Below are 19,240 nucleotides of genomic sequence, written 5' to 3' on the forward strand. Positions count from 1 at the left end.
CTCAAACTATTAAAAAGGCTAGAAAATTGTCTCTGCAATAATTGTAGAATGTGGTCTCATATTGGTCAGAGAGATCCTACACGAGATCAATTTGAATACCAAAAGTCTCTCTTCAGTAGATATGAAATTCTGCATACATCAGTCCTTTTTACTCAGATATAGTAAATTTAGCAAAAACAACAAAGCAGCATAAAAAATAAATATAAGAATACATCAATGCCCATGTAAGAATAAAAACAAAGTCTAGTGTGCCGTTTGTGAAGACAAGTTCATGAGCTGTACAGCATCAGAAGAGAAGCTATTTAGTTCTAATGTATGGGTTGTGACGCTGTGCAACCTTCTGCCTGGTTTCCCATTATTCTGCATTTGCTGTCATCTCTAACGATATTAGAAAACATTCCATAAAGCCTCGAAGTGTAAGGAGAGCTCACGTTAGTCTGCAGGATGTCCAACTAAAGGTCCAAGCCAAAGAAGTTTGTGGAGCAATGTTAGATTTTTAAACACCCCCACATGTCTAACATAACCTCCATGTTGTCAAGTCAGTTTATCTTTTCTTTAAATGGATGTGTAGCCCACTGCTGGAGAATCTTTTTATAACATGAGATTGCCAAACTAACTTTTTTCCAGACGTTTTTTACCTTATGTGACCTTGTTCCCTCTCCTCAGAAAACTGCAAGCAATCCAACTGATGACCTCCCTTAATATGTGCAGTAAGAACACACAGAAGGAAGCAAGAATTGCAACATTTCATTTATATGAATCACAAGGGGAGGTGGATAAATACCTTCCTTCCTTAATTGGTGCCCTAATTTTATCACTTCCTACTTCCATTGCGTTCACATAAAGCAGTTTGTACCGATAGATCAGCTTTTCAAATCTGTTTTCCCCCTTTTAGTTATGGAGATTAGTCCTCATACAAAGGATCAAATCAAACCAGGGTTTCACTAAGCTGTAAAGTGCTTTGAAAGACTTTGTAAAACATTTATTTCAAATTGACTTGGTTCTCATTTCCATTTCAACCAGTTGGCTTACATACTGTGACTGATTAGGATCCCTAATCAAACCAAAATAACTCTGAGTAACCCCCAGCTAGTGTACAATATTTCTCACAAAAGAGTGAGAGAATCTCATTTTCTTCAGATTGAAAGCAGACACATATTTTTTCAATATCTAGTTGTTTTTCCTTGCATTTTTTGTGACCCTTAACTACTGACGCATGTGTCTTTTCACTGTTAAAAGCAGACTTTCTTCAGTATTAGCTCTCATCCCAAAAACTAGCTCTGCCATTGCTACTCCCATGTTTAACAGATAGAGAAGTTCCTCTTGTTTCTTAAAAGCTTTACGTAAGACGCAGATGAACTTGAGCTGTTTTTTGAAATCCCAGTTTATGGTTTCCAGTTGACTTATTGTAAAGGCTCCGAGACATACATTTCGCAATACATTTTTTACCCACCTGCTAGTGTCCACTGCAACTTTCTACAGATGTCTGTGTACATCTTAGATTTTTGAGAATGTACCAATTATGCGATCTGAGAGTAAGATTATTAGTTCAACTCGAAGGGAGACTCCAAGAATACATTCCTAGTGAAATCATGAGTAGAGAAAATCCGATGATGTCCAACTTTTAGGAAAGATCAAGTGGATGGATGTGTTGTTTTCTCTACTTTAATACGTTATTCCAATATAACCACAAGTATTCAAAACTGCAGTTATATCCTAGCGAAAAGTCCCTTTATTCTATTCCATTAAAGTTCTCTGTGAGACTGAAGTTTAGTATATCTGTAAGTGAAACACTTTAATTTGGTTCAACAAAATCAGAGGCATGCTGCATGCCTCTCTGTGACATCCATGCAGCTTAAGGCCGTGGACAGAGAGATACATAAAGGCCTTAAATTTTTAAAAACCAGGAGGCACATTTCTCTGCTAAGCAGAGTCTCACTGCAAACAGGTCTATGCCAAATGCTTACATTCTGTCAGTCAAATCCAGGCCTCACAAGTTTGCCTGAAATTGAACTCCCGCTGTGACTTCCACCTCGGTCATATTCTCCTCTGCTCTCACTATGATAACTAGTTCTGATTTATGGCTCCCCTGGGCCACAACAGTCATGACCCCACCTGCACTGTTGCTCATAACAGCTGGTGCACCCAGGATGGAAGCAAAGGGGAATTTTCAGTGCAGTCATATGTCAGTGTTTGGGCTTTACTAAACACTATCCATTAGTAGTTATTCCCATAAAAGGCCACTTACCATAATGCCTTTTTATTTCCAGTTTGGGACAATTCATATTCACTCCTCTTTTATTCTTATGCTTTTTATCATTTTTCTGTTGGGTTAATTGCTTTTGCCAGATCACATCTATCCTCCTCTGTTCAACAGTTGCCTCTTTATCCTCCCTCCCACACTCTCAGCTGCTTCGCCTTCCTGTTTGACCACAGAAAAACAGCAGCCTTTGGAATCAGATTTAATAAGCACGCAATGATTCCTCTGATCCATTCAAATAACAGCCTGAGCACAATTTCGATCAACATTCATTAGCTTTTCTCTTGCTCATCCTGCAAAGCAACCATTTATCAAATGCAACATGTTGCTTTATTAATCTGCCCTTCAACATGGAAATATAGCAAAGTATGCAAGCTTACTCTGGAACACAGTTGGAAATAGTGTGCACGACTGTGCCATTTAGCTTTGGAGCACTGCAGCAAAAGTCAACAGGGAGAGTCTGGGCAGAGCTGAAACTCGTCTGCTGCACCACAGTCAAATGTGGCACAGCAAGAGAAAAATCTTGTCATATAAATTCCATTAAAATCTAAAAAGTATGTGTCAAGTCAGCTCCTTACTAACCATATTGTCAATGAATAATTAATAAAAAAGAGTGAGTGACTATAAGAAGCTGCAGCTTGCTAGTTAAGAAGAGCACCTCTCTAGCTCCGACAGAAATGTATTCAATGAATGAGAATGTTGGATAAAATAGACAGGCTTTCTGGGAGCTTGGTGCTCAAGAACATAAGAGAGTTGTACATTTAATACAGGATGTGATGAACTGAGGGAATGTTTATGCAACTTGGACGCGTTTACGTCAGTGCTTAAAACCGGCAGTTATGGCTGGAGTCAAGGGTCAACTTCTGGTAGTAAGGTAAGTCTTAAACTGCTTCAAATTTAAAATTTCACATTTATGTAACAAGGCAAATGTGGAAATGTTTTCAGTTGTGAAAAACATAAATATATTTTAAAGTAAGCATCAATGAAACGCAGTCTGTCTTACCACTGTTTATCAAACAGAAAATATTTTTATGGTGATGGCTGATTCTCCATGGGAAAATCATCTTGCCTTAGGATTATGACATTGATACATGAACATCTAGGCAACTCTAGGTGCCTAGATGTTCATGTTCTAGATTTTATCAGGTCAAGAAAAGTAGCAATGTTTCTCTGTGTCTGAGCCAAATGAGGCTCAGACACCCGCAGGAAACATTTTACCACCCATCCTGTTTTGGTAGTCTGAGTTTGCTCTGGACCCCAGCATGTGTAGCATTAGCTTGAAGTGACGTTTTATGGCTGAACAACATCTTGCTGTGACGAAACTGTGGACAGCCTCTAGAAGTTGGAGAGGTTTGACAGACCGTGTCCATTGAGTGCCATTTTGACAGCTACACTGCTGTAGGGCTGTTAAACCCCCACGAGTAAAACACATACTGATTCCATGGAGAAAAGTGACACCTGCATAAAAGTATTCTGGCATATGGAAAAACTGGAGGGTTGACATCCATGAGCATTAGCTTAACAGTGGAAGAGAGAGTCATAGAACAAACAATGTTGTTTATTTAATTACTGTGAGAATTTTTGCATTTTAAACTGCAGCTTTAGTCACCAGCAGTCACTGGCCATGGTAGTAAATTACATGCAGACTGGCCTCACTACAGAGCTCTTTTAAATCCCTCCATAGGGTGCTCTATTGTTGCATCTCTAAGCTACTGCATTCAGAGAGCACCTGGACACAGTTGAAAAGAAAAAGTCATAAAATAGTGATATATGCCTGTCAAGGCAACATTTTACAGTCGGTAAGCTACACTCAGCATGTCTGTTAGGCTACGAAAGAACAAACTTCATCTAATTACCTATCTAATTAAATGAACAAGTTTTCTTAAAAATACTAACTTTACCAGGTAATTATTTCCTACTTTTGTTTAAGTCCATTAAATAAAATGAAACTGTACATAATTTTTTGTTAAAAGTAGCATCCTTAGGATCCTTTTTTAAATTTAAATGTAAATTCAATAATATCATAGTCCTTTTTCTTAAGGTTATCATTTGTTAGTGTCAAGTCCTAACCGGAGATTAGTTCTTTATACTGTTAGAACTGGTAAGATAAAACAGTTTTAATGACTCACTAATAGCTAGAAGGATGGCAACACCAGTTTTGGTTTTATGAAGGGCTGATCCTTCACATCAACCCTTTAACACATACACACACTGATACACGCAGGCACACACACTCTTCGAGTACATTAACAGCCTCCAGTTATACTCCCAGCACTTAGTCCATTAACTCTTTGTGGACACCTGCTACCCTACTAACCTCCAACTACCCCTTCCCCCAAAAATCCTCCTGACCTCACACACTTCCCCCTATTTTGTCCTCTTGAATACTCATGCAGTCCCAAATCTACGCTAAACAAAAGTTTTAAACTAAAGAATTAACCACATCACAACACCAAAATTAATCCATGTGAATAAATTATTCTAATAAAGGCAAGCAAGACCAAGCTGAGACGCTCCTATGTTCAGTCATTATCCATCTCAGACTTGTGTACAATTATGTCAGACAGCTGCATCTACTTAATGTACAGTTGCTAGTTTTTACATGATTGGCAACCCGCTTTCAGCCATGGCGTTTGTACATAAAGCTTCAGATTGGAAGACAAAAGTAATTAAGTAGTAATTAGTCTACTTCAATCAGACTTTTTCTGCCTCTGTCTGTCATTTGCCTCCCCAGCTGTCAAAGACAGGAGCTGGGTAAAAACGCGCATTCACGAATGCAAAATAAGGATGCACATACAAATGCATCCACGTTTTTTGGTTGGAGGAGTGAAGTGGAAAAAGGGATAGTTTGGGAAAACACAAAGAGAGCCAAATAGATTTTTGTTGTTGACAGAAAGTTAGGTACACAGTCTGAATGGGAAACGGCAGGCTGAGCGTTTGTCACCGCTCCTGGATCGGCTGTGTGCGTGCTGGGAGCCGTAGCCATAGTTACGGCGCTTGGTGTGCATCCCACCAGCGTGGGATCTGCTTGGGTGTAGGATCAAGCAGGGAGCAGAGAGAGTGTAGCTGCATGCAGGGACAGTAGCTCACAGAGCTCTGTGTTTGTGTGTTGGTGTGGAGGAGTGAAGTGGAGTCCTCTCTCCAGCCAGCCACCGTCATTGCTCCCACCACATTAACGTAAAAAAAAAAAAAAAAAAAAAAGGGAGGAGGAGCAGACAAATTTCCAAAGGAGAAGAGAGGGGCTTTGCTTTAGTCTTGAGAAGGTTGGAGATAAACGTGACTATTAAACACAAAAGCCCCCGTTTAAGGTGAATAAACCCTCTAGTTTGCATCCCACTTACTATCAGTTTCTAATTAGTGCTCTTTGAAGAATGGGTGGGATGGGCCCTGCATTGTTTCAAAAAACAGTGGGGGAGGGAGGTCAGGGGTTATTCACTGCAGAGGAGGCAGCTGGAGCGCCTTTAACGTGCACAAGGCAGAGAACCATGCAAATCAGCCCAAAAAGAACAAACCAGTTCACTAATAGCTAGAAGGCTGTTTTGGGGTTTGTTATCAGAAACACGCGAGATATAATCTGAAGAGATGAGCCGGCTCAGCGACGAGATTCTGTGAATCTGTGGAGGAGTGTAAAGACCAGACGGTTAAACAGACGTCAGGGAGTAGATTCAAATGAGATACAAAGCAAAAGCTGCCCCTGTTCTGTGTCCAGCAGTAGCTTCTCACTAAACTACTGCAGCAGGCAGGATGTCTCCTTCAAAAACTTAGGCCAGGCTGAATTTCCACTGCATCCATCAGGATAAAATACCCCTGAAGCGAAGGTTGTTCTTTTTATTTACAATCAGCTCTTAGGCAGGGTCTCATGAAGGAAGTGACTTTTGAATATTTTACTTCCCCCCACCCATAATTTCTGTTTAGACTGATTTACACTTTATATTTTCTTTTAACTTTATAAGATGATTTAAATCCCCTGATGATTTTAAATTACTCTCTCTTGTGAGTGACTCAAACAGTCAAAATAAGATTTTTAAACAGTTTTTGTTCTGAAGTACAAATAAGAATGACAAAAGCCAGCAATCTGTGAATACGTTTAAGCTAAGAAACCAGAATAGGTCAGTGGCAGTTTGTGCAAATTTAATTCTCTGGACGAGCCCCTTTTTTCTGAGCTCTGAGCTTAGAAGTAAACAGACTTTTCTCAATCAAACAAGGCCAAAATGCCAACAAAACAAAGCCCTGGAAATGTTCTTTTTTTATATATATATATATATATATATATATATATATATATATATATATATATATATATATATATATATATATATATATATATATATGTTAACGCAAACAGAATAACAGGTTTTCAAATCCCAAACTCTCTTTTAATCTAAATATTTTAGATTTACAACTGGAGAGTAACAAATGCAGACAATATGATGATAAATTGTTAAATAGCGTCCATAGTATCCTCATGAACCAAATGAACGGCAGTGTTTTCTTAAAGCTATTACACTGTCAGGGGGGGGAATAATTTAGGAAGATCATTCCCTGTTGACTTGATATGCATATAGACACATAATAAATTAAACAGTCACCTTTTTTAATGGGAGTGCTGTAAATGTAGTGAACTTACTGTGCCAATAATAGTAAGATATGCACAGCAAAAAAAAAAAAAGAGAGAGAGTGGGAAATCTGTTCTTTCACTTGAATTGCCAAGAACATAAACAAAGTTCTTTATGGCCCAGTAGATATCACTCTTCACAAGATCTCAAATGTAGTACATTTTAAAAGTCCTTTTAAGTCCCTATTGGAAAATTTTGTTTGTGACAACCATACTTCCAGTCACACAATGATTGTTTTATACTACACAGGAAAAGGGTCTACCTTTAATATATATTAAAAAGCTGTCAGAACTTCCAGAATAGAATGCTGTCATTTTGGTCTTGTAGCTCTGAAAGTGACAACACATTTATCTGTCCCTGTGAAGTACACATAGGCCTTTAGAGCTGATTTCAATTCTGTTTCATAGTGTAAACGTGTCAAACATGTACAAGTTAAGATTTTAAATCAAGAGGTTGTAATGTCAGCTGCTCTTGTCTAATTTCAAGTGAGAAGACAATAAGTCTACCGCAGCAAAAACCCTTTAAAGTGCACTTGTAGCAACTTTCCATGTAGATTGTAGTCACTTCATAATAGCTATATAGTGTAATTGTTACGACAAAATGTCATAACAATTAGGTCAACATTTTTGCAATATTTAAGCATTTGGCTTTATTATGGACACAACAATAAAAACACACACAAGAAACAACCAGGGTAAAATACAAGATTCTGGGAATATATGTTCCTAAAGAAAAAACAGTGGAGGGCTCATGGTTAAACCAGCCTTTTGTTTCTCATCGTCAGTCAATCATCTTCTCCATTTGAGGGGGAGAAAGAGAGAGAGAGAGAGAGACCAAATCTGGGTCACAGGGGAGGATCATCATTTAAAAAACAGACACTGCATGCTTGAGAAGACACTGTTATTACTCATTGCTAACTTTTGTTCAATCAGTTACAACTAAAGAAGAACAAATGGCTTCATCTCTTCTGAAGTGACAATGGAACAACAGGTTACTAGGCTTTTAGCTTGAAAAGGAGACAGCGACACGTTGGACCCTGATTGGAGAATTTACTGCAGCAGTAAAACTAGTAACTCGGTGTGAGTTTCAGTACCAGACTGTGAAGCCTGTAGTACAGGCCAGTCACTCGCCCTGTGGCTATTTGACACTAACTAGTATGTGCCTGAAGGTGTACCTGAAGCAAAAAAAATCCCCCTCCACAAAACGAAACCCCCCATTACTGCATTAAACCCAACTTATTAAGTCCTATTGATGCGTACATGATTGGCATGGATAGATATTGACAAAAAGAGTCGTGCTTTTAATATGTACCAACTCTAACAGATGTTTATTAAAAACTTTTTTTATGAGCTAACAGCCTTGTTTCTACTTTCCTATTGTTTTGTCCTCTGTCAGTTGAGTCAACAGTGTTATGATATGACAAAAAACAATAGCACAAAGGGGATGTTGTCATGAGGGTATACAAAGACGTAGCGCTGGTGTTTATTTTGCAAGCCAGCATGTGTGCAGCTACGACATATAGAAGACAGAAAAATAACAAGGAAAGCACACAGAGCAATAATCAGAGAGCAAGCTACACAAGGCCATGATTCTGCTGACAGCCAGAAGGACTGCCTTGGATTCTCATGACAACAACCTGCAAATCTCAGAGAACACGCGCCAAAGATTTCCCAAGCCATACACAGAACATAGAACAGACGCAAACACCTAGACGGTGACTTATTATGTTCTGATATTGTCTGCACTGCAATATCTCATGCAAATCAGATATTTTGCTCTTGTAGCTCTGAAAATGACAGCACACTTCCAGAGTGTGTTGTCACAGTAAAATTGAAGAAAACAAATAAACAAGAAACACATTGGAAGAGCTTTAAAAGCTGACCCAATAAGAGGACACACTGGCTTGACCACATGTAGAATGTGTGTAATTTTTGGGTGGGACGCCTCCAGCTGTCCCTCTCATTTGGGACAGAGTAACGTCAGGGGGTGGCGTCAGGGAGTGGCACCTCGGATGTTGAACCTTAAAAGCAGGTTTGAATAATTCAACAACTACCAACAAATGGCCAGTAAAAAAGGCTGAACAAAACCTGAGACTAAACTAGTTTTTATGTTTTGTCATATTACAACCACAAACTCAAAAGTATTTTGTGTGATTTTACATTACAGACCATAAGAGGAGGGAAAATTATTCTTGACTCTCATAAATTTGAATACATTAAAAAAAAATCTCTATTCAGTTTCCTTTCATCTGAAACGTGTGACAAACAGCATTATGAGTCACCTTATTAGTAAATAGTAACGTTTACCTATGTGTAATTTAATCTCAGAGTAAACACAGCTGGTCTATTAAGTCCTCAGCTGTTTGTTAGAGAACATTAGTGATGAAAAGGCCTTATACAAACCGAGGAACAAAGCAAACATGTCAGGGATAAAGTGCTAAGAAATCTCCATAAGGTAGAAGGGTTATCTCATAAAACAAAAACTCAACTATCAATTATCTCGGAGCACCGATCTGCCGTACTATTACCACTTTCAAATACTGTACATATTCCATTTGAAAGTGGAAAGAATATGGCAAAGACCAAGGCCTAGTCATCCAACTAAACTAACAGGCTGAGGAAGGAGGGCGTCAATTAGAGAAGAAAGCCAACGTTGAAAGAAAGCCCTGGGAGAAAGAAGCCCTGTTTTTAGTTTCCATAAGCAGTGGAAATGGAAACAGGAAACATTTAGAAGAAGATGCTCAAAAGAGCACATTTTGGCCAACAAGCAACTTATCTATGGCACAAAAAAATAAATAAATAAATAAAATTGCTAATCCCCATAGAGAAACCTAGCATACATGCTAAGGGGATGGTATTGTTCAAACAGAGAATGGTAAGCAACAGAGTTGATGGAAGCTACAGTAGCATAAAATAACAAGAACCTCAAAAATGTTTTGATCAAAGCACATCTATGTGTAACAATACCCCCGTAGTCAAAGTCCAGAACTTAATCTAATTTACTTGAGAATATAGCTGAGCAATTTTGAAAAAATTGTTCAGTCTTTGGAATTATATAGCTGACAGATTTTCCATCAAAAGCTAGCAACTATAATTGCACTTAAAAGTGGTTCTACAAAGTATCGATTTAGCAGGGCTGATGCTTGTCAGACCTTTCAGTTGTCGTTCGCTAGAAATATGCACAATTATACACTACTTTAGGTTGGTTCGTTGTATATAAATTACATTCTGGTTGCAACATGACAAAAAGTGAACTATTCACAGGGTTTGAATTCTTTTTTTAAGAACTGTTCATGTCAAAACTTGTTTTTATGCCATCTCTTTTAACATAGAACTCCTGTCATCCATTTTTCCTGTCTAAACTAATGCTCACAGTACCACTTCTGTGCAGCGGATAATTAAGCCAAATGCGACTGGTTTTTATTCACTTTCAGTTTTAATTATAAACCTGCCCCGCATTAGGAAATGTACTAATTTAATGAGTTTCCCTGACAAGAAGAAATGTTATTTCTCAAACAACAGCCCTCTTAAACATTTATGGCATTTGCCAGAGAAAGACATAAAAAATAATATATTCTTGAGAGGCTTTAAGTGTCAAAACTTACTGCACAGTAAAATGTTTAGGGAGAGTACACACAACCACAGAGCAATAGACAGCAGCTAGTTATGCCTAAGTTGAAAATGAGCTTTTAACTACCACCGTGTTTTTAATTGTGCCGATTATGCAGAACTGGCTTTACACCTTACTGATTTGCTCAAAGTTTGCTAGCATTACACCTACACATAACTTTCCATTTTTACAGTCACTCAATAGCCCTGTAACATAGCTCCTGTTTTAGCATCTTCTCTGACTTGAACCCAGCTATTAAATACAGCAAAAGAAGCCTCTCACAAGTCCTGATAAATTCAGTCTAATAAGATGCATAACAATTTTGAATAAAAGAAAGAATCCTATTGCTTTTCTGGAGTTTGAAAACAAATTGGATTCATACAAACAGTGCACAAAGTCATGAGGCAAATTTTGTTTCAAAATATACAGTTCGTATTTTATTTTTTTTTTTTTTATATGTGAAAAAGATATGCTAGACTGCTAGGTCTCTATGATCTAATATGAAGGCCAACACACACTCCATAAGAGAAATTGTTCTCTGTATCTCAGGGCAGCAGACATTCTTCTTTTCCTGCATCCCTGGTTTTGGAGTTCTTGCAGCTTGTTATCCCGGGCAGAATGTTCTTATGGTCTCCGAGAAATATGAGGTGGATGTGCTGCAGTGAGAAAGTCCTATGAAGACTGTCTGGAAGTTCTGCATTCTAGTTCTTGTGACGTATAAGATATCAACAAGAAAATTTCTTGCTGACAAGGACATGTTAGGATTAATGTGGATAAATTTAGCTAACTGTGTCTAAATGTGTTTAAATCTGCCAACCGTGAGCTCACACTGATTCCCAACTTAAAAGTAAAAACTATTTAAAACCTGGCAACCAGAGCAGTAGCTCTACAGGTTTGTTTTTCTATCATGGATGGAAAGTTGTTTATCTAACCTTAGGGAAGGCTTAGGAGGAAAATATTCACATTTCACTGAGGAATTACTTGGTCAGTCATCCCTGCTACTAATACATAGATAATTCCAATGTCATGTCCTTGTGTATTATCTGAAAATGTTATAATTTATTTGATAAAACTGAATCCACATTGAATATTCTACAGTATATCAAGCTTAGTAAGAATCCTCAAAATAATGCCCTGGGGTGTTGTATTAGGAGGAGAAATATAATTTAAGAACAACTTCTCCATGCCATACATTGCTTTACTTATATATACACTACATAGCTTGATCACAGTTCTGCTAATATTGGATCAGACATGTATTTTTGGTGAAACCGCAAAACAAATCAAAATACCCTCCAATAATAACCTTGTTGCTCCAAAGAGCCCAAGTCACTGCCACAGTGCAGCTGAATGTGCCAACATTTTGCCTTAATCTGCCCAACTGTCTTGGCTAGCACACGATCCAACACTATAGGTGTGTTTTGATGGCAGAAACACTTTCCCAGGTACCAAGGTTATTCTGAGGACTTTTACTCAGCTGCCAGAAATTATGACAGTAGATAACATGAACCAAACAGTTTTGTGGAAGAAGTGAAAAAATTAAAAATGATCTTGGTACGCAGAAAGTCTTGTTGAAGTTTCTTGTGGGTGTATCTTAAAATGCTAAACATTCATCTGGCTGAGCAACACTATTGTTGTCTTTCTTGCTGCATCGGGTAGCAAGAAAGACACAAGCTGATGAAATACGTTATAAACATACACCACAAGAATGAGCATTTGTTCATACAGTTTCGCCACATTGTGGTTTGGTAAGGGATGTGTGCAGCCTGGCCTTTGCTTTCCTCTCGCTCCTAGCACAGTCTGGCTTTCTCCCCTTGACTTGGATTGTCTCTTGGATTGGCAGATTCTTTACAGGGTCAATCAGCAAACAGAAGGAGAAGTTGTGAAGGATGACATTGATTTTCTGTGTTCTTTCAGAACTGCAGTTTGTTAACCTCTAGAACCCGACGGACCCACCGGTGGACCCACCGGTGGAACCTCTAGGGTTCTAGAGGTTAATAGTTTTAGCAATGGCAGCAGACGAAGTGAGCAAAGCCGCCATGTGTTATCCTGCTGAACAGCGGTCATAAAGAGATGGATATAGTCAGCAACAAAACTAAAGTAAGCAGTGGAGTTTTAATGATGGACAATTGGTAAAGAGGTGTTCCAAATATGTCAAGAAAATATGTTACACATCATCATGCTCTCACCACTAAGCTGCAGTTATTGCTGGGCAGGTTAGACTGGTGCTTTTATGTCCAATTCTGACTACATCATTCGAATGTGGAGAGCCTGAATGCGAAACTCACTAGAACAGAAAATCTTTTTTTCAGTCCATTACTGTCTAAATTTGGCGAGGTTCTGTTAATTGTAGCTTCTGTTTCAAGTTCTTAGGTGCCAGGATTGGCACGGGATCACTACTATACCTAACATGACTCAAGTGTTGGTCTCTTCAGATGTGGTATTCCACATACACTGGTTGTAATGCGTCACTTGAGGTACTGTTGCTTTTCTATATCTCAGATCAGTCTGACTATCCTCCTCTGACTGGTGACATTTATAACACATTTCCATCCACACAAGTGACAATCACTGCAGACTATTTTTTCTGACCATGTTGTGTAAACCAGAAAGATGGAAAATCTTCGTAGATCAGCAGTTTCTGAAATATTCCGACCAGGCCATCTAATACCAAAAACAATCCCACGTTTGTTTTACCACTTAGATCCAACTTTTTTTTTTTCTTTTTTTTTTCCATTTCATGACGCTCGCTTTGAATTTGTGCAAGTCATCTTGACAACATCTACATGGCTAAATACATTGGGTTGCTGCCATGGCATTGGATAATTTATTGACACAAATAAGATACTCCTTATTCGTGCCAACAAGTAACTGTACTTAATGAAGATCAAAATAAAACAGACCCACAGCTCACATGCTATTCCCTCTCCCTCTGAGTTCAGGAGAGCCACTTCACTACAAATGTATCCTGGCTTGAATAATTTCAGACCCCATATCTACATCCATGTTTTATAAACATCACCCTGACTGCCTGAAAATTGAGATGTAAATATGATGCTGTCTGCAACATTTTTTGCTGCATAGAAATACTTTGCTTATGATTCTCTTGCATATTACCACCTTCACCAGCTGTGTGAAAAATGTTTTATTCTTTTATATATATCCACAACCAACCTAGTCAATCCAAACCAGTAAGTAAACCTTGTCCTAAAAGCTGGAGTATAAGGGGCTGCCGTACCACTACAGTGCCAGTAAGAAAAGAAAAGTGCACATTGTCAGACATAATCTGCGAAATCCTTAATCTGTATAATGTGAAGCTGTTCTCAGACCAGCTGATATTCAGAACCAACAGCACTCTACCAGAACCTGGAGAACTTCTGGCTGTTCTCTTGTCAGCCAAGTAAATGGAAAGCACTGATGCCTTTAACAGTTAAAGCAGTCAGCCACACACATCTTAAACTTTCAATTTAGTTAAATAAACTGGGACTTTGGGTTTGGCTTCCCATTTCAAGCTCCACTCTCACACAAAACACAGTTACAGCACAGAGAAAGCGTGACATCTCTCTCACTCTCTGTGGGGGGAAAGGGAAGGCATCCTGTTTGTAAAGCTAATAACCATTCGTTCCTTTAGGCGACTCTTTTTATGTGCCTTATACCACACGCCCCACTGCCACAAATAAACAGAAACGCATGCACACGCGTTCACTTGCTCACACCTGGTTGCAAGCTCAGCAGCACAAATAAGGCAAAATAAGATTTACCTGCAGAAAAAAAATTACAGGTGACACCTCCAGGTCTAACTATGATGGATACTGTTTTCGACGAACGCAGCCGTCAGAAGCCTTTATTTTATTCATTTTGAACAAGCAAAATTCAAGCGCAAACATTTGGGTTGCCTGACGGGTGGCAGAAGAACAGGCAGCTGATCACACACATAAAGACTTTGGTACATATCTCTTAGAACCGTGTGCATGCAGTGTTTGGAAGATTAAAAAATGACATGGCAATTTATTGCAAAAAATTGTTTATATTTTTAGCAGAGGAAAAGCAGCGGTGCTATAGCCGGACTGCAGCAAGATTACGACCCTGATTATCTCCAGCTGAAACATGCATATCTTGCCAATAAGTCAAACCCAGGATACTACTTTAAAGCTATTTATCCCAGTTGTTTCCATCTATTTTAATTTACCATAAGCAATCATTAGCAAAATCACTTTGACTTCTGGAGATCATTTAAATACCTTATGCTTGGTGTTTTATGACCCACAAGTTGGTTTCAACCCCAACAACAATCTATAAAGCAAGTAGCATTAGTGCTTTTTTTTCTAGAGTAATTATGGAAATGAGCAAATTCTCTGATTAAGTGTACAAGTATATCATTTTCTAAAAACTTAGAATTATAAATACATTTATTTGAGGTATTGGGCCAGTTGATTTTTATGATCATAATCCCTGTGTAAACCAAAGCGACTTTCTGCTGGCAGGAGGCTGTGAGTAGAATATAGAAAATATCTTACATCAATGGTTCTCAAAGCAGATGTGAAACATTCATTCAACATTGTGAGTACAAATTGAAGCATCGTCTATTAGAAAATATTCCACAACACACGACTCAATTTGGTACAAAAGCTGGACAGGAAACACCTAAAACCAGGCAGCTAACAGCAAAGTTGGCAAAATGACCAGACTCTATTTGATTCCTTTCCCACTTTATTTCCTATGTGTAATTGATGTGTAATATGTAAACAAACAAAAACTGTTGTTTGTAGCCAACACAACCAAAACATTTACAAAGTTTTGTTGAGAATACCTAAATTTAGCATAATTAAAGCAGATTTGGATCTATAATGATGAGACACGTCTCAGTTGCCTGTCTGAGTTTGAGATGAGAACGGTGTGGAAATGAAAACCATACATCACATTAATCAAATTCATCTTCTTCAAACTCAACATACTCCCCAACATCTCAGACTAATTCAGGGTTTCATGATTATAATGAAAGCTTAAAGGGATAGTTCAAATTTTTAAAAAGAGATTCTATTAAAAACCTACAAGCATGTACTATCTTATCTTTGTTATTTAATTTACTGGTAGTATAAATCCATTGTTCCTGGAGGCTAACACCAACGGCAAGTCCAAGAGGGCCTAAAACATGATGGAAGACTTATATTGACTTTAGCACTTTTAGTCTTAAGATGTCAGTGTTTTTTGCAAATTATATTTTATGAAACTTTATTCTGTTGTGATGTATGCATTGCATGGTTCTTTCTTAAGAAGCTGATTTGTTTTTTAACACAAAACACTTTGAAGGAGGAGGAGGTGAACCACCAATGATATTCCTGTCAAAAACACATACCAAGAACATATAAAGTATCCAGTCAGAGGAACAGTCTAATAGAAAACAGCACGAAACTCAAAACAATACCGCCTAACTTTAACTGGGATCGTTTTTACTTTGATATCATGCACTTATTCTGACCTACAACCTTTTTAAATGTTCCACTCTTGGTAGGTTCACCAAGAATGGAGTTCCTGCCATTTAATCCGTTGATGACATTTTAAAGGTTCATAAAGTAGTGTTCACATAAACCCCCTTGACGTTTTTGAGACTGGAGTTGTTTTAAGACAAGAGAGGTCCACTTTGGTCCTGGCCACTCTCTGAGTAGTCGTTAGCCTCTGCCTTTGGGACCAACAAATCTGGATTTACACTAAATGAGAACACTAAGTGAGTTATCCACTGCAGGTGAGACATACACTGCATATAACACCCTCACTTCAAAACATCTAACACAATCCTGTAAAAGAGAAATGCATCTCTATTGGGACCAACATATATTTGCATTTAAACAAAAGAAAAACAACTTTCTCTCACTCCCCCTTCTCCACCCCACCACAGTGAAAGTGACTTGACATGCTAAAAGGGGGACTTGAGGCGAGGCACAGACTGGTAATCCTCTTGGCTGAGTGGGGGCCTCCAGAGGGCCAGCTTCCACTCCCATCCCCAATCTCTGTCCACCCCCCCAGCAGCGCTAACAGGCCACCCCATCCAGGAACAGAAAAGCCATCTGGTGTTTGTTTGGGACAGCTCACACACAGGATGTACGGCAAGAAGGGAGGCTGTGCGTGTGCAGGCGTGAGAATGAGTGTGTCGGGAGTCACGCCTGTGTGACTGTCACTGCTTCTGTGTGTGCTTCTGGGTGTGTGCCACCGGGATGCTCACGCTTCAACCGTGTATTTGTCCATGAAATTCAATAAATTACAGAAAAATGGTAATTAGAAACAGAACACATGGGAACTGTGTACAATGCCTTGCAAAATATTGATTGGACTTCACAATCCCAAACTTCAACATAATCTGGGGGGATTTTATGTGACAGATCACCACAAAGAAAAGCATAATGTTAAAGTTAAATTAAAGTATTGATTGATTGTTTTGTTTTCTTTTTTTAATTGAAAAATAATTGGAAGTGTAAAATGTATTTGTATTCAGCCTATCAACTTTGCAAAACTACATTTCACAGCAAACAGTTGCCAGTCTTTTGGGGCATGTCTCAATCAGCTCGTACATCTAAAGACAACATTTTTGATAATTTTATCTGCAAAATAGCAACGTCAAAGTCGGATTGGATGGAGAACGCCTAATCTGCCAAACTCACCTTTTAACTTTTGAGTAGTGTCTCAAATTAAATTTAGGTCTTAACTTTGACTGGACTATTTGAACACGTGCTTTGATCTCCACCAGTCCTTTGAGGTTCTGACTGTATGTTCAGAGTCTTTTGAAGACTAAGAGGTTTTCAACCAGGGCCACCCACTATATACCGACTCCCGTCTTCCCATCCTCCTGAAGAAAAGAATACTCTAATAACCTTATCATGATTCTCCCACTACCATGTTTCAATGAGTACTTGCCCATGCTGCCTCAGTCCCAGTCTGAAACCTTTAACAGGTTTCTTTGGGATTGTGCATTTCGCCCCATTCATCATCAAACCAGCTATAATCACCTTTCCAGTCTTTGGTAAAGAAAGACATCCCTATATCTTGATGCTGCCACTACAATGTACCAGCATAACGATTGTGTTTACAGGGGATAGTTTTTTCAAATTCCCAATAAAATATAGTTACATTTGAGGTTGTGACAAAACCTTCACAAGGCACTAACCTGTAAACATTTAGATTTCACCAATCAGATCATGACGTTTATCCAGGTGTCTCAATTATGTAATTGTGTGTCTACCTTAGAAAAAAAGAAAAAGCTGTAGCTTATCTAAAGGACCAGTCTTTAAAATCAGCGATCAAACAATATACCGGCTTAATGTGTGACTAAAGTCCACATGACATTAACCTACTTCACACACAGACACAGCTGTTCTAAGACATCTGTTATTAATGCGGTGATCATAGATGTGATCTCTGCTGGTACCTGATTCATCATGACTACCGTCACCCTTTATCGTGTCTCATCCAGGTGTCGTAAAAAGGATACAAAAAAATCACAGGATGGAAACAAGATCAAAGGTTTTTTGGGGGTTTTTTTCTTTAGCGATCGGACTTACCAAGCAGCGCACAGGCAAGCAGGAGCGCACCGGTTGCCATTGTGTGTGTTGGTCCGCGGAATCACCACCAATTTGGCCCCTTTCTTTTAGATGAGTATGCAACGGTCGAGGCACCGTAGCCAGTATCGCTGATTCTGGATCAGAGAGATGAAGAAAGGTGTACGGATCCCACAAGAACCTGCTGAGGGGGGTGTCTGGACGGCAGAGTCTATAATCCAGAGCCGGCGAGTCCGGTGTGCGACTTTCTCCCCCCAACAACACACAAGCTTCTGGTGACGCGTATTCCCCTCGCCCTCACCCTCACCTATACGCTTTTCATCGCTGACGACGTGTGCGTGTGCCTGGCTCCAAGGCGACCCAACCCACTCTCCCGCTTACTACGCATCCGAGACTGCGGAGGCGACCCCCCAACACACACACGCCTACATACACGCGCGCGCGCACACACTAGCAGCGTCCTTAGAATAACAATTTTAAAAAGAAGTCCGGCGTGACTTGTGCGTATTTTGGATCCCTCATCCAAAACATAAAAAAAAAGACTCAAAGAGCGTCTTGAGGGATGAAGGGAGTGCGAAGGAGTCTGGGATAAGTCCTATTCGCTGATCGGAGAGCAGCTCTTTCTCTGGCTTTTTTCCACCGTAAATCCCGGAGACTATAATCAATCTCTCACCATCGCTCCGCAGAAAGCCTCAATGGGGCGGGCACTCTTGATGAAGCAGATGCACGGCTTTGTGCTCTACTATAACCTATCAGATTTATAAAACTGTAACATAGACTCAAAACACTCCAACTATACGACCTGACACAGTCTCCTAATTTATCCATCTAATTCCAAGCAACAAGAAAAGGTGCGCGTCCGTTCAAATAAACTCCTTCAGTTATGTCTAATAAATGACTGCATCCTGTTGTTATCCTAGTAGACGTCCTTCCGATCCTTTTTTTTTTCTTCCAAGGTTATTTCCTTGTTTTTACTTTGGCCAGTTTGAAAACTTACGAGCGTGGAGTTTGCTCCCACCCACTCGCAGAAACCACGCCCCGGCAGTGGGGGGTCTGCCACTGCATGGAAGAAGTTAGATTTGCATTTCTCATTTACAACTCTGGAGCATGCTGCTCAAGGGTTGAATAATTCACTGGTTCAAGTACCATCTCAGTGAGTAGCAAGTGCTCCAAGTGTACCACCATAAAGGAATAATTTAAAGCAG

General features: G+C 39.2%; 1 protein-coding gene across 2 annotated transcripts in view; it reads right to left on the reverse strand.

The window, feature by feature from the left end:
- igsf3 (immunoglobulin superfamily, member 3) overlaps positions 1 to 19,004 on the reverse strand; it is a 111,299-nt gene extending 92,295 nt beyond the window's left edge. For both annotated transcript variants that reach the window (XM_044132196.1, XM_044132195.1), the window contains exon 1: positions 18,039 to 19,004. In XM_044132196.1, coding sequence (XP_043988131.1) covers positions 18,039 to 18,078 — 40 coding nt within the window. In that variant the 5' untranslated portion in view covers positions 18,079 to 19,004. The remainder of the gene's footprint in view (positions 1 to 18,038) is intronic.
- Between the last annotated feature and the right edge of the window lie 236 nt (positions 19,005 to 19,240).

The sequence above is a fragment of the Gambusia affinis genome, linkage group LG11 (assembly GCF_019740435.1).
Source record: "Gambusia affinis linkage group LG11, SWU_Gaff_1.0, whole genome shotgun sequence".
NCBI lineage: Eukaryota > Metazoa > Chordata > Actinopteri > Cyprinodontiformes > Poeciliidae > Gambusia > Gambusia affinis.